General features: G+C 48.2%; 1 protein-coding gene across 1 annotated transcript; it reads left to right on the plus strand.

The window, feature by feature from the left end:
• The first annotated feature begins 7,328 nt into the window (after positions 1 to 7,328).
• Positions 7,329 to 15,686, plus strand: LOC144149097 (uncharacterized). Its single transcript, XM_077680631.1, has 4 exons — positions 7,329 to 7,626; positions 8,359 to 8,496; positions 14,660 to 14,756; positions 15,539 to 15,686. Exons 1-4 carry the CDS (start codon positions 7,426 to 7,428, stop codon positions 15,574 to 15,576), a joined length of 474 nt encoding a protein of 157 aa, XP_077536757.1. The 5' UTR covers positions 7,329 to 7,425; the 3' UTR covers positions 15,577 to 15,686.
• The last annotated feature ends 420 nt before the right edge of the window (positions 15,687 to 16,106 follow it).

A 16,106-nucleotide genomic window follows, 5' to 3' on the forward strand; every position in this document is an offset into this window, starting at 1 on the left:
CTACGCCACTGGTGGCGTTATCCCAATCGATGGAATGACCACGATTATTGGCGTGCTCGGCCAGCGTGTTCGGCACTTTCCTGTTCTTGCCTGCGTCCCTTTTATGTTCCTTTATCTCCTGATGAAGTTGCCAGTTTCGTCGATGTAACTGCAGCTGCAGTCTGCACATGGTATCTTGTAGACAACACCGGGGTATCTCTTGCTGTCCAAGCAATCTGTCACGTTCACAAGCTGATTCCTCAGCTTGTATGACGGCATGTGCGCAACGCGAAGGTCTACCTTGCAAAGATACGGCTTAGCTTCGCTTTATTTAGCCTAAAGGCGCACAATCAGAATACTAATGGAAAGGAGGCAGTTACGTCGCCACCAACTAAGAAATGCGAACACGGCGTTATGAAAGGGGACATACTCCTCGAAACAACTTTTTTTTTTAATAATGAAGTTAGGAGGCTGAAATTTTCACATCTTGTAGAGATTGAACTTTTCTGGTCATATATGCAATCAGATTTAGAATAGCTGCTCCGGATAAAATGTTATGCAGCATGACTTGCAGAAAAATGGCTTTTTTGTGCACACTTTCTTTTATAGTAAACATTTTTCCTGAAACTTTTAAAATAGCCTAGGTGGTTCCTTAGGATCTGCAGAGTGCACAAAACTACCTGAAAAAGCCTCATATTCATTTTCCTCACCACGAAAAAAAAATGACTGGTAGTGTGCCTTTTCTTGTTCTGTATATTTTTGTTTTATGACCGTCAGAAATATCTAAGGACACAAATTGCATAATGAACAAGATTTGTGCACTTTACGTGTTATAATGAACATCTGTGCAAAATTTCATCGTGATACAACAACTTTAAGTGGGAAAATAAGTGTGCACAAACTCAGAAAACGGACAAAAACATCAAACTGAGAAAAACGCAATTGAAAGTTTATTTCTTTGGCAGATTCAGAAATTCTTGCTCAAACAACATGAAACTTGGTGGGGATATAGTCTGAAATGTCCACATTGAGGTACTAAAACTAGAACGCTCCTGCTGCATAAGTTGCACCCTCACGGTTCTTGCGGGTGGAGTCCTCGGTACAGGCCCGTTTCACCAGGCTGTGGCGATGGGACCTAGCCGCAGCAGTCAGCCTGGCAAACATCTGCCTGATCCTCCGCTGGTCACTTGCACTGCTTAGTCTAACCAGTTCTTCTGAAGGGAAGATTCCCAGTTCTTGGAGAACTTGCTCAAAGCTAGTGTGGCCCCTGTTGAACCACAACACCGTGAGAGCAGTGGCAGTCTCCACTACAGTGAACTGCAGGTTGTACGATACCGTCCTGTGCCAGATGCGCAGTGCTGCTTCTGTCTCCATGGGTGAGTAGTCGACATTTTTTTCACGCACAGGGGCATGAAAGGCTTGCCACACTTCCTCCTCTTGCTAATCAAGCTTTTGGGGGTGGCTGCAATCTTGACAGTAGTTTGACAGCACCTCAAAATCCAGGCAGAGACCAGTGTCGAGAGAAATGGCAGTGCCAACACAGTTCTGGCTTTTGTGTCCTCGTTTCTGCCAAGTACAATCAAACATCACACTGACGTCAGTCTGACCAGTTTGCAACACAGTTACTTGCCTTGCTTCAGCATGTTTGTCAGAGACGACTTCTGTGGCAGCGGCATGAACTTTACTTTCTTGGCAATGTTGTGGAACGTGTTTTGGTGCAGTGGTTTTGGTAGACCAAGAATAGCACAAAACCTGCACAGCTGATCGTGTCCGATGCCAAGCGCGCGTGCAGCGAGTACCGCTTTCACATTGATGGCGAAACTAACACGGGGACTTCCCCTGCAGAGTTCCGGGTTGCGGCCTCCGCGGCCGATGGCGGCAGCGCGCTGCGACGAGTAGATAGAAGAAACCACTCCTGCAGGGCACTCTACGTTTTTGCAATTGAGTTCCAGTACCAATGCGAGGCCCTTTCGCTTGTTTGCGACCTCAACTACGACGAGTTCGTACTTCCCAGACATCGCGCACACGGCGCCGCTCACAAGGTCACTCAGACCGTCGACTTCGGAGATAACTGCGCTAGCACCACTCCCGTTGCCGACTGTCTCCCCGCCTTGGAAGGCTGAAACTTCTCCGATGCGCTTACAAAGCTGATAGTGTCACTGATAAAACCAACCTCGCCTGGTTGAGCCGCGCTCGCAGCGCTTGAAGGCGGGTCGCCGTTAGGCCTCGCCGTGCCGGTCGTGCCGGCGTTGGCCGTAATCGTCGCAAGGCTGCGCCGCTTCCGCTTTCCCTTGTACGGGCGTGAAGTCGAGGACTTGCGGCGATGAAAGTCATGCTTCTTCTCACCGTTCATGATTAACAACACACGATAGAAAAGATAGCGCGAAGTGGCGAACGGAACGCCACGGGCGATGGCGGCTCACAAGCGGCGAGAGCCAATGGCGGTCCCGATTTCGCGTCACGTGATTTAAATACCCAGTGGAAGCTCCCAAAACAAGCGGGAAGAAATGTTATTTTTGTTTACGCGGAGATACGAAGCTGGCGAGCGGTTCGATTGAGAGAAGAAGGCTTTGTCTACCTCATGGAGGAAAGAAAAGGTTAGGAGAGGCCCTGACTATGGTCCCTACATATTTCTAGGGACCATACCCTGACGTCACATTTGTGAAGCCGAGTACCGCCATGACTTGAGCCCACGGAGCCCAGCACTCTCTCCCATCATCCTTTGCTATCTCCGGTTTGATTTGACTAACATGGCGTCGCCCTGCCCTCCCGCTTCGAAGCGAAAACAGCTTCGTCGCTAATTCCTTGGTGCGATGTCATGTTCTAAGCTGTTGATTTCGCCTTCAATTTGCCCATTCTAACCCTCAACCAAAGTTTCAATCGAAAAACGGCCTTCGCTTTTGAGATAGAAGGACGATTTTTCAGCTCTTAAGCCTGGCAAAGTAGCGTTTGTCGCCGCCATAGCGACAGGCTCGCGGGATGGCGAACGCAGACGACGGGAGCATTGTTTGGGGTGGTACATCACTGCGGACTTTGCGCGCTACGTCTCAGCAGCGATAAATTTCACTTCACTTCACAACGAAGAAACACAGTGAGCAAAGAACGAACTGTGGCTCTCGCCAACGCTGAGCGAAGGGAATTTTCCCGGCACGTCACCGGCGGCGGCAGCGGCTCGCTCCGCCGATCTCGACGCGACGTAAGCGCCGCTGCGGGGTATGAGTTAAGGCCGCCGCTGCGGGGTATGAGTTAAGGCCGCCTCCGACGGCGGAGTTTTCAAACTGGCCTAGTCTAAAAACGTTTGTCGTAGCGACTGCGCTAGTTTGCAAGCGTAGCGAGGCAGCCACATACCAAGCGCCTTAAAAATTTGTCGGTTTTATTCGCCCAAACTTGGCCGCCACAGTTGTAAACAAGTAAGCAACATTGTCCATGGGCTCAAGAAAAATGACATCACTTCCTCCACACTTTTCGCAATGCATTGGGATGCTAGGGGCCTCTCCTGAGTATTGTTTCCTCCATGGTCTACCTCTCTCAAGTGACTGAAATGGCGGCCAGCGGCGCTGCCGTGCAGCAAAAACTCTCCAAGACGACCGAAATTCGACTTGATTGCGTGATTTCTAGGCTCACCGCGAGTCATTCAGACACGATTTTCACTAAGTTCTCGTTCGTATTTCGTTTTCATTTTTTTACCATGAAAGAGGGATAGTCAAAGATGATAAAGCAAGTGAAAACAAAAAAACAACATATTTCGAAAAAATGGCGATTTTTCGACCCGCGTGTCCCCTTTATCTGGTGCACGCTGAATCAAACTTAAGTGCTTAATAAAGGAGCCATGACGAGAAAACACATCTTGCATCTTGGGGAACAGCGCGAACTAACAGGGACACAAAAAGAAAGAAGTGGACAGGACTAGCGCTGACTTTCAACTCGATTTATTGGAAAAGACGTAACTACTTATACATACACAGAATCCTCCTCCCCCACCACGCCACGTGCCCACACCAGCCAATGACATACTATCAAGACCAAAACACTCCACTGTTGACAACGCACTTTTCTTAACAAGGAACACCTTATCGCGACGACCGCTCCAAATAACCAAATTCTTTTTCGTGCAGGACAACTGATGTTTCACTGATACAATCTCTCCCCCACTTTCTGATGTAGTATGATTCCATCAACTCTCTAGTACGCCTGTCTTTATGCTTAAACAGGATATCAGTCTCGCGGAAAAGCGGATAGCATCGGTGCTTACACGTGTGGCAATGTTCGGCCAGACGTGCGTAACCATCTTTTTTAAGCTTGTTGCGATGATCCAATAAACGAACGTGTAAAGGAGCCATGAAAACAAAATACAAGTTGGGTTTATTAGAAAGACTGCTTAGTCCCGATAACAATGATACCAATATCATCGCAATCTTCGAACAAATAACGAAGATGTGAAAGAAAACGTGTGAAGCAGTCGCGACCCCCTTGCAAATTTCCCGCAACTTTTCTGTGACGTCACGGAACCTTGTTTGTGCGATTGGCGGCCGCCTAACTGACCTGTCGCGACGACACATGACTGGACGTCTGTAATGGGGAATCTAGTTCCATTCGACCGCATCACTAGAATGCTAACGTGCAGTTAACGCACTGAAAATTATGTTTTATTGTTGGCCCGTATGACGTCATTCTTGCTCATAACACGTCACTGTGGCGCATAATTTGAAAGTTTTTAAAACCTTCTTGCTTTTTTTTCGTTAAAAACCATCTTTTGTGGCTGTAATGGAGCTAAGTGAAATACTCAATCCTAGTTCTTTCAAACTAAACGAAGTTGTATTTTCTCTTCATGGCTCCTTTAAGCAGCGACCTGTTTGACCAACATACACTTTTCCGCAAGATAAAGGAATCTTGTAAACAACTGCCACAGAGCACGCACGGTACAAAGGGTGATACATGATTTACTACACACGCACTTTTCTTCTTTCCCGGCTCATATTCAGCACGCCGCTGGATGGCCGGACAAACGCTATTTAATTTAATTTAACGCCACCCTGCTAGAGAAAACACGAGTTTGGTTCACTAAAAAGATTGCCTCGTTAGAATCATACCGACACCACTTTTATCGTAAACTTCGCTCAAATAAGCTACATAATTAGGAAAAAACTCCCACCTCCCCTCGCGGGAACCCCTGTGTAGATGCGACGCATAGGGGGTTCACAGCACGTTTCCATTGAAGGCAGCGTAGGACAGCGGAGGAACGGCGCTGGAACGATGGAGCGGAGCGACGCAGGCACCGCGTTTTATAGCGCGCATAACGTTGAGGGGACGCGCCGGTGCCAGTGCGTCTGCCGCGGCTAAGACGCAACACAATCCAACACAATCCACTTTAATCCAATCCAAATCCAAATCCAATCCAATCGAATCCAATCCAATGCCCCTCGCGAGAGAGTGTTCGCTATCGGAGAGGAGTGGGGGTGAGCGCCGGAGAGCGAAGCCGGCGCGGCGAGGAGAATGGGGCAGGGGTGGACGCCGACAACGACGACGGCGCCGGATGCAGGGACGAGGCGGGTGAATGAGATGCCTTCGCATCTAAAAAGGGAATGGCCATGCGACCCACTAGCTCATTTCCCGCAACAGAACCTATGATGTCACATGAGACAGCTCTGCGATTGGCGGAGGGCGGCAAAAGCAAACGCAAATTAGGCAGAGTTTATAAGCTTGCTGAACGAGCATTTGCGCTTAAATTTAGGGCACATTCTTCTTAAAGGAGTACTGACACGAAATTTTTATGTTACGTTTTTTTCGCTGCTATGCGTGCCTACCAGCCCACTAATCATAGAATGACAGATTAGGCGGTCGAGCGCAGCGTAAACATTCATTTACGGCGTCGTTTATTCGTGCCAGTTTCGGTTTCGACAAAAAAACGCCGAGCGGCCGCCATGACAGCATGTATCACATGGCGTCACCATTCTTGCCGTATCGGTGCCTCTCTGGAAGCGCGCGCGAGCGAGCGCACGCGCGCGCCCAGACCGGCCGAGGTCTTCGCCGTCCCCGCAGGCCCTGGCAGCATGACGTCAGTCCCAAAACCATGACGTGTACACATGCTCGAGCAGCGCGCGCCAACCACAGCCAGCGCGTCGGCTTCGTCACGGGAGCCCCGACGTCGACAGTTTGGGGCACGTAGCAGATGATGTCACGTCGACCCGCTCTGGCCTTTCTCGTGCGGGCGAAGATTAAAATGGATTTTAAATATGTTTCGCTGAACGGTTGCTGTTGTGAACTTGCTGGGAGATATCTCCTGATAAAAAGGAAGCGTTTTACATAGTTATCTCAGCTTTGAAATTTCGTGTCAGTACTCCTTTAAAGCAGTACTGTGCCTCACTGCCCTGTGGTGGGACAAACAGTGTAAGTTACGAAAGCACATGTGAACATAGAAGAAGCGATGCGTACTGCTGTTGGTACTGCGGGCACTATGCTTGTTTAGCTGCAGAGAACTGCGCAGCTTTGGTGTCGTCTCAGACGATACTGGCCGATTGATTGACGCTACGTTGTCTTACGTGACCGTATTTGTCGAGCGAGCACTATGTTTCAGGCAACTATTTTCTCCCAGAACAAGAACAAGTCAGGTTAAAGAAGGTCAAAACCAAACCAAAGACACAAAACGGCATGCCACGGTATGGTGACGCCATCTAGGTTTAACGTAAACAAACGCGTGAGCACCTCGATTGCAACGCTGCCGTACAGGGTGGAGACACCCTTTGAACGGTCCCGTGCCGCTTTGCAAAATGGCCAAATCGTTGGCGGAAAAGCAGCAAGCCACCCTGGCAACACTGGGCACCCGCTGCGCCGCCATTAGAAAGGAAGCGAAAAGTCTGCGAGCACAGAGTTTCTATGGAGTAACTACCGTCCACCGTCCACGTAATTGCATACGCGTCGTGGGGCAACAGACTCGTGAAGCCGTGGGCGAAAACGTGCAACCGCAACGGCGTTGCTACGACCTGCTTCCTTTCTAATGGCGTCGTCGCGTTCACCACCAGTGTTAGCACCGCTGAATTCTCAGTGTCGTCCGCCTTTTTGCAAAGGGACCGTGCTCAATGAGTCGTTCGTTTCGTTTCCCACGCGACCCAGCAACGCGAAACAGATAAGGTTATTCAAACTTCGCCAGTTAACCGCGTTGCGGCGATAATTCTAGCGCGGTTTTGATATGTACAATGACTTGGTTCGGCGGCGAGCGAGCAACCCAAAATGGCGGCGCCAGCGTATAGCCAGTATTTAATAGCGTGGTATGCATGCAGGCAACCGTGCGAGTGCGCCGCCATATCTGTGGCCAAGCGTCTGTTGCCAAGGCGACGTTGTGCGTCCGGACCTGCCCTTCAGGAGAGGAATTAACCAACCTTTTGGGCGGGTGAGGAGCATCGCTAGGCGGATGTGACGTCACGTTTGCTCGCAGCGTTCCCGCGCGGTATGTTTACATTTGCTGCCTACACGGCGTACGTGCCGCAGCGATTCAAGTATTCGCGTTCGACTTATGCGGTCGACGCAAGAATTCATAAACTGGCGATGGTTGTCGCCCTGTCAGTCGTCGTTCAACAGCTCCAGCGTCTTCTGGCACTACAGCTTTGCAGTTATCTGTGGGCGTTCAACTGTCCACCATCGGCCGACCAGGTGAGTGTTTTTTGGCGGGTTTGCAATCAGTTCGCATATCTCCTACTGCAAAGCTTGCTTTCTGCTCGCGGCAGTTATATTAGCGACGTTTACGAAATTCTTGCGCGTTCTCCCCGTCTTGCATTATTGTCGCTGTTTATGCTGCTCGTTCGCGTCTGTCGGCGATCGCGAGCTGTTGACGGTTTGTTGCACGGCGCGGAAACTCGCTCGCATTGCAAACCCGTCTCGCCCATGACGTTTCCTTGTCTCTTTAATGTGGCGTCATTAACATCACTTGTTTTCCTCGACGCTTTTTCTAGACAACGTGCCTTGTGCTAACCGATCTTAATATTGTAACGAAAATGAACTTGCAGTACGATCTGTTGGTGAAGTTAGGAGCGTGACAGGTCCCTGTTGGCAAGGTTTTCGTGTGTGCGTGTGGTTCGTGAGGGCGTTGTAACACGCTACTTTAGCCTGTTGCACTCGTTGCTGCATCCAGCACTTTTGCTGCCAGGAGTGCCTGCCAAGGAATGCTTACGTCGTTATGTGTTTTCATCTTTAATAGTGGGGCCAATCGGCGTTCAATAACCGATGGAAATTCAGAGGGAACGACCCTGATAACGCAGGGCGGGCAAGAGCACTGCTTGTGTGGTCTTCGCTTTCGTTTGCCCTTTTTTTTAGTCATCCTAGATTGTTTATTACTGCTGCCTCCACGGTGCTTCATTCCTCATGTTCCATTTCTTTCTCTTGCAGCATCTCCTGACTGCAGTCACGGTGCCCCTAGCCTGCCTGCAGCACTCATCCTGCCATTCTAGTGGGAACTGCCATTCTAGTGCAGGCCACTTGTCACAACCAAACGGGTTCCCGACCTTTCCTGGCTTCTATTTGATGGTATACTTTAGATCCACCAGTGCGTTCTCACTCCGTGTACATTTCAAGCGAGGGTTTACAGTAACACGGTAGTTGATAGCCATGAAGACAGCAGCGTGTGTACTAAAAATCAAGTTTAGTTATTTATGCCAATGTCAAAAAACCAACCTGGTCTATGCATCCATTCCAGCCTGACATTTTCAAATACAAGTCTTTCAGTAGCTAGTGAAACAATGAAGAGGTAGGGATAGCTCATGCACTGCTTAATTACTACCTTCATTTTTTTACTGTCGAAAATTTATGGATGATGCTATATGTGCCACCTAGTGAAGTCCCACCAGAAATTGTTATATGCACTACCGATATAGCACAATCTATGAGGTGGGCTGGCGTGACCTTCGTGCAAACAGCACCGTACGTGGTTTCCGTCACGACAAAGTTTGCACTGTAGTCTTGGGCGTGTAATGGGTTATGGCTGACCACAGGGCCGTTTACAGTGCTTTCCAGCTTCCAGTGGAGGCAGGAACACAAATTACGTGGTCGGCCAGGGCACAGTACATGGTGTTAGTCAACACCATAGATATACCGTGCCTCGGATGGCCGCGTCATATATATATATATATTTCTTAATTTTACTTTTGAGTTTTGTGTAAGCAGGGATGTATCTAGTGCCCCTATGCAGTCTATCCTTGGTTTTTGTAAACACTAAGTAATATCGCACGGTAGCTTTATTCATCGTAATGAGATTTCTCAGGTGCCAGATTGCTCAGATCTCACATGGCTTCCTATGGCTGCAGGGATGTACAATGTCTTGGGTTCGATTCTTGGCTGCCGGGGCTGCATTGAATTTATAAAGCCAAAAAAAATAACCTTCTGTACACAATGTCTTGGTTTACGCTAAAGATCCTTGAGCGAGAGGTCTACCACACTGCCCTGTGCCTCATAGTGCGAAGTGACCTCAGTTTACTCGATTATGATGCAATTACTTAATGCCTTCTCATGTAAACTCTTGAGTGCAAACGGGAGAAGGTGCACCTACCTCGCCTTGAGCTGTTAGACTAAGTTGCCTTTTTCGCACGACATCTAAGCTGTGTGAGAAAGCCATACAGGGCTAAGAATGTTGTAAGAAATGCCTCTTACGTGAGGCAGCTCATACATAATGTTTAAAAAAAGCGTGTCACATTATTTTGCAGTAAGCTCTTTAAACGTTTTACACCCCTCCTACCGCCCTGCTTTTATTGTTAATAAAGGCACTTTGCATATGTAGACACAGGAAAATGAAGCAGAAAGACATAGATATTTTTTTCAGCTGCACAGTGTCGCAGGCTATGCACCTGACGCAATGCTGTTTGTTCATCACGGTTTGCACTGTGCTTTGAAACAGTTTGTTACCAAGGTCCAAAGATTCACTTGGCTATTTCATGTCAGGAATGATACAAAGGGATCATCTGTGGAAGCAATGCCCATCTTATTCTTGTCCTTTTGTAATTTATGAGAGCTGCTGCAGCCAAGCATTCTATGGTATATTTATGAACTAGAAAATACATGGAAAAGGCAGTCTCTAAGCTGGAGGGAAACTATCGAGTAGCATATGCATTTAGTTTAAATAGTGGCGTGTTGCCCAACTGCTGGGCAACCGCATTAAGTTTATGCCGTGCTTGTGATTTGCTCAAATATGTGAACTAGTCTTAGGCATTTACGTGTTGATAAAAGTTCCGTGATATCTTCATTCATTCACTGCAACTCGTTTGTGCTCATGGGGAGCATTCGGAGTGAGACGTTTAGCATGATAAAAATCAGAATACGCTTTACTCAGTTGGACTCAAAATATACCTGATCAGGACACGTCTACTCCTGAATGCTTAGATACCTGATCACATAAAAATTGGCCAACTTAACAAGCTGCAGGAAAAGAAGCAGCCCCATTCCTTCACCATAAAATAAAAAGAAGACAAGAAGAAACTATTTTACATTTGCAAAAGGTCCAGGCGAGGCTGTTGTTTCTTACGCTTTCAAGAATACATTAATACTGTTGTTGTTTTACAATATAAAGTGAATTTTCCTTACACTACTTCCTCGACTTCAGTTGTTTTCCTTTCTGGGTGACCTATGAGACCAAAGGTGCAATGTAATTAACAGTATGGTCATGTTGGTTGTAAACATGATAGAAAAGGAGCACAAAAATATGCATGGCAAAACTCAGGACTTTTGTTGTGTTGTTTTTCATTTATAGTTAATTTTGTTTTGTCCTATGGCACAATGCAATTCTCTAAACCAGCTTTCCTCAGAAACCTATTGAGCACAATTTTTCATACTAGGCAACATTACATGCAATGGCTGCACAACACTTTCTGCCTGAATATAAATGTGGCTAAAAAATGTCTTAGTTATTTTGAAGCAGGCAGTTTTCATTGCCAGTCAGACAAAATGGGGCCAGATGCCATCTGTGCAAAACCGCATGTGACCGCACCATGGGAGGAGGAGGACAAACATTTTATTGAGCCTTTAAAGGCCCCTTAGGGGACGTGGTGACCGGCGTACCGGTGTCCGCAGCAGCCCTCGCCGTGACCACGCGCTGGGTAGACAGGTCGGACCTGCCCAGTGCCTCAGCCCAGTGCCCACCGTCTGCTAAGAGAGGATAGGGGTTGTGGGGACAGTTCCAAAGAAGATGGTCCAGTGTTTCCACTGCTCCACAGGCCGTGCAGTTGGTGGAGGGGTAGACGGAAGGATAAATACGGTGCAGGTGGTAGCGACATGGGAGGGTATGGGTTTGCACCAGTCGCCATAGCCGTTCTTCCCTGTTGGATAAATCCGGGTGTGCGGGGGGGAGCTGGCGGCGTGAGAGGCGGTAATGTGCCGTAATGTCTTGGAAGGTCAAGAGACTGTCCCAAGCTGATAGGGCTCCGTGAAAGGGTTCGAGGCTAGGGCCTGCTTGGACGGTGAGCTCTCGAGCGGCCCTATGTGCTGCCTCGTTTCCCCCCACGCCCATGTGGGCCGGAGTCCAGATCAGCTTTATTTGTATGGTAGGAGGATTTTTGAGGAGAATTTTGAGCACCAGGGGCGAGATCATGCCTCTGGCGTAATTTCGAATGGCCGTTTTCGAATCCGAGATTATAGTGATAGGGGGCGGCCTATGTGTAAGGGCTAGCGCGATAGGTGACCGGTAAAAGGTGCAAAGGCTCATGGGTACGTTGTCTTCTCCAGCCACTTCCGGTTCGAGATCTCGCCTGGCCTCCCGTACGCCGGCGGCTTTCACGCGCGTGTGTGCGTGTTGTTTATTTGTCACAGAGTGCTAACCGTTCAGAGAAGCCCCTAGTAGAATTCATTGTTGTTACACATTGAATGTGCGATGCATGAGCGATTTTTTTTTTCAGTGGAAACAGATAAACAACAAGCACAAGCGCACGTGAAAGCCGTCGGCATATGGGAGGCCAGGAGAGCTCTCGAACCGGAAGTAACAGAACTCCGCGGGAGCAGACAATGCACCCATGAGCATTTGCGCTTTTTACCGGTCACCTATTGTCGCCTCTTCCGCCTCAGCGGGTCAGTTGGTGCGGTCTGTTAGGGATTTAAGAGGAGGAGTGTTGGGATGGTTGATTACTACTGCGACAGCGTATGCATCCTGCCATCGATAGCAAGCTGCGTCCACATAAACCGTAGTGGGGTGGACGGGGTATTTCTCTGTAAGTGCTTGTGCTCGTAGTTCCCTACGCTGCTTGTTGAAAACAGGGGGATATTGCGCGGTAAAGGGTGGATAGTGAGGGAGCCATGAATGTCGGCTGGTACCGGGAGCCTGTCATCACAGAGGATAGGGGCTTTAAGGTTAAGAGTAACAAGGAGAGTGTGACCGGTGGGGGTGGATGAGAGCCTATTTAGCTGACCGATAAGGTGGGCTTCAATGAGTTCCTCCGCAGTATTGTAAATGCCGAGTTTCTCGAGTCTGGCAGTGGTAGTGCTCTGAGGGATTTGTAGCGCCGTTTTTTAGGTCTTTCGAATGAGGCAGTTGACTTTAGAGAGTTCGGTACGCGAGGGCAAGAGATACGGGAGGGAGTAAGTGAGAAGGCTGAGCCCAAATGCCTGTATCAGCCGGATACGCTCCGTTTCTTTGAGCCCCTTGTTGCGGGCAGCAATCCTGCGGATGAGGGCGATCGTCTGATTCACCTGAGAATTCAGCTGTGCTAGGTACTTAATGTTTGCGAAATTGCGCTGTATGCAGAGCCCAAGTATTTTCAGGACTTCCACTTGGCGAACATCCCTACCATCAATGCGGACCATAATGGTGGGTGTCTGGGCTGGGTTGCCGGTTGATTTGGCGGGGAGGATTAAAAGCTCAGATTTTTCAGGTGAGCATCCAAGCCCAACTTGCGCGTCGGCGGTAACTAAGTCAGCTCCCTGTTAGAGAACCTCCTCGATTTGAAAGTCGCTGCCTCTGGTGGTCCACAGCGTAATATTATCGGCGTATATGTTGTGGAGTAAGCGAGGGATCGCCGCGAGCTTACTGGGAAGGTGGATTAGGGCAATGTTAAATAGGAGTGGGGATAATACTGCACCTTGAGGCGTGCCAATGGTTGGGAAATGGATAGTGTCGGATTGTAGGTCACCGAGCTGAATAACAGCCGTGCGGTTCGAAAGGAAGTTACGGATATAGTTGTATGTGCGGCGACCCGGAGTGAAAGTGGCAACGTTACACAAAATAGCCTGGTGTGATACGCGATCAAAGCTTTCTAAAGATCAAGTGCCAAAATGGCTCAATTATCTACCTTTGAAGGGGCAGCGATAATTCTGTGTTTTAATTGCAGGAGTACATCTTCGGTTTCCGCACCATGGGAAGTGTTGTCCAGTTTTTTGCAAATCGCTTGTTAGCCCTACGGGAACCGCAGCACGTGTAGTGACTGCCATAATCTTTGTCTCAGCCCTATAAATTGACGTGAACCTTTTTCCTCCTTACTTAAAACAGATTTCCTTTTTTGTTGTTTGATCCTGTTTACAGCAAGCCCTTTTTTGTAGAGAAAAGGAACTGCCACCTGAAGAAAACCACCTCTGCTTCAAAAATGCACTGATCAAGATTAGTATCATACTACAATGAGAACATATAAATGTTAAAATGTAAAAAATTAGCCATATACACAAATAACTAATGAAGTGTGCCGCTGCACAAATTGGTTTTCAATACATAAACAAAGGAGTGCTTCAAAGAGAAAGGTCAAGAAAAAGGGCAGGGGTGTTTTCTGGTCTGTTTCACTACAACCTAAAATGATGCTTTGGCTCTCGGTAAGATTAAGTACACTATTTATATGGTACTAGGAAGTGTCCAAGCAGCATTTCTGACTCGCCCCGTCTTTCTACGAGCATTACTGACAGTTTCTCTCTTGTTGATCGAAGAAAGGAGTGAAATGCGCTGAAAGCATCAAATCTGCATTCGCACCGTTCAGTTGCATGGTCTGGCTCATTAACAAGGAACCACACGACAAACAGACGTGCTCACACGTCAGCTCAGAGTTGCGTATCGAGAAATTCTGGGCGAGCTAGAGAAGCTTGCCAGGTCTTGCACTTAAACATCACTAAAGCATGCATTATGCGACAAACCAACGACGACAGAAATAGCTACCTTCATACTGGGCAAGTGTTCGAACCACTGTGGCGTGTTAACGCCGCGATCAGAAAGTTGCCACGCCAGTTTGACAGCCCTGGCGCGAATCGTGTGTGTCAGTCCGGCCCACAATTGAAGACTTCCGCGTTATTACTGTGATTTGTGGCAGCCAGATTGGTGGGATCGACCCATGGATGATCGGTCAGAAGCAGTGACAAGCAGCCATTTTGACCCTCCGAACGCTTGAAAGTACGTGTAAACATATAAAAAAGTGTTTCTGACTGCAGCTAGATGATGCTATATCGGTGGTGGGTATAGCACTTCATAGGTTGTATTCACTGGTGTGGCCCACAAGTGGGCGACCCTGTGTGTGCGCCGCCATGTATGTGCCGCAGCGTCTGATACATCGGACTCCATGAGATTGCGGTAATGGACCTTTTTCTATTAGCAATCTGCACATGCGCGGGCTGGTAATCCGCCATTCTGGACAGTCGTCTCGGGCAAAACAAACAAAAGGGTGCCCCCTCCACTTGTTGCTGGGGTAGCAGCTATGCTTTCTAGTGATGCACGTTTTTATTTCTTCTTTTTCGACAGCATGTGGTGAGCTGTGCGTGCACACAAAGGATTTCAAAGGAAAGGGGTGAAGACTTGAGGTTGACCACGGTACGAGCACATGGCTACCAGCAAGGGGGTGAGCGGTGCAAGCATGGCACAACTCGGGAGATGGCATCACGTGCACTGGCTTCATTTAATATAAATATAGAATATAACTATAAATTGGCGTGTGCATAAAGCATTTCTTCGAAAGCAATATTTGGTTTTGGTTTTCAACTGTGCATTAAACGACACTTGTGTCAACATCGGTAGTCGCAGGCGACTGCAGCGTTGCCTCTGGCATGCCGTGTCACTTTCGTTCATAGCCGCAGTTTCATTCTACAGTGATGCAAAGTAGGGCAAGGAGAGCACCACCACGTAATTTGAGTGCAATTAATAGGTCTTCTCTTAATACTAAGGCCGACAATCGGGCTGAAGTGGTGCAGACGATATGCACCGAGGTTTTCTTTTTTTCTGCGAGGTGTGGGCACAATGCGCAGGCACAGATGTGGTGGTTTCCAGTGTTGTCGGGTGAAGAAATCTCCCTCTGAAATTTTCAGTGAATACCATCTATTGGGTTGCAGTCCAGTATTTCTGAAAAGTTCACTGCTATTGTGACAAATTTTTTAGAGCAGTCATGGTGGCTAATATGGTAGTTATGAGAAGCTGAATCACTGTTCCAGAGGAGGCTGGAACAACCGCGCTATTGCTCCGCTTGTTCCCAGGCTTGGGTTGCGACATCAGTGTCCTGACAGCACCACACCTAGCTTGCTCATCCCAGAGCTTGCAGTCTCCTCCTGATGCATTTTTCTTGCTCTTTGCTCCGCCTCCTTTCCATCTTGAGGTTCGTGCTTAAATACTCTCATCATGTCTTTGCAGCACCTGCTGACTGGGCTCTAGCCTGTGCCTGCTGGTGAAGAGAAGTTTGCTGTGAGACGAGGGTCTTGACGAGCACGTAACTCCTGTTGTTAAAGTGAAGCTTTCAGGGCCTCACTGATTGCATTCAATGTGGCTACATAATGCACTGCAGGAAAGCTAACTTTACAAAGTGAGTTTCACAAAGCGATAAGGATGATAAGCGAAAGCACATGCACCTCAAGAAAAAACGCTTTCCATGGTCATAATGGAACCAGTGTCCCTTGCATTATGAAACCATTGTCTGTCAGACTGCGCCCTTCTGATACGGTCGAAGCAGTTTAGATTTTGGACTTTGACTCAAGTCGCAAGAGAGAGAGTGAGAATAAACTTTAATTAAATGCGCAAAATGCTTCAGAGAGGTGTCCTCATTCCAGGATGCCTTGAGCTCAAGCCGCGTTGACAGTCCTTTTGATCAGGCACAGCTGACCTTCGGGGCTGGAGCTGGCCAGAAAGCCAGAACTGTGCACAAATCAAGGACTGACTGCCATAAGACTAACATTATCATTATATATGGTCTGTAGCAGAAGTT

Source organism: Haemaphysalis longicornis, unplaced genomic scaffold (genome assembly GCF_048455015.1).
Source record: "Haemaphysalis longicornis isolate Haplotype H1 unplaced genomic scaffold, Haemaphysalis longicornis Haplotype H1 scaffold_8, whole genome shotgun sequence".
NCBI classification, from domain to species: domain Eukaryota; kingdom Metazoa; phylum Arthropoda; class Arachnida; order Ixodida; family Ixodidae; genus Haemaphysalis; species Haemaphysalis longicornis.

Coding starts and splice junctions, on each gene's coding strand:
- LOC144149097 (XM_077680631.1), top strand. CDS start 7,426: ATGTTTACATTTGCTGCCTACACGGCGTACGTGCCGCAGCGATTCAAG. Junction 7,627..8,358: donor GTCCACCATCGGCCGACCAG/GTGAGTGTTTTT, acceptor TTTCTCTTGCAG/CATCTCCTGACTGCAGTCAC. Junction 8,497..14,659: donor TTCCTGGCTTCTATTTGATG/GTATACTTTAGA, acceptor CTTTTTCGACAG/CATGTGGTGAGCTGTGCGTG.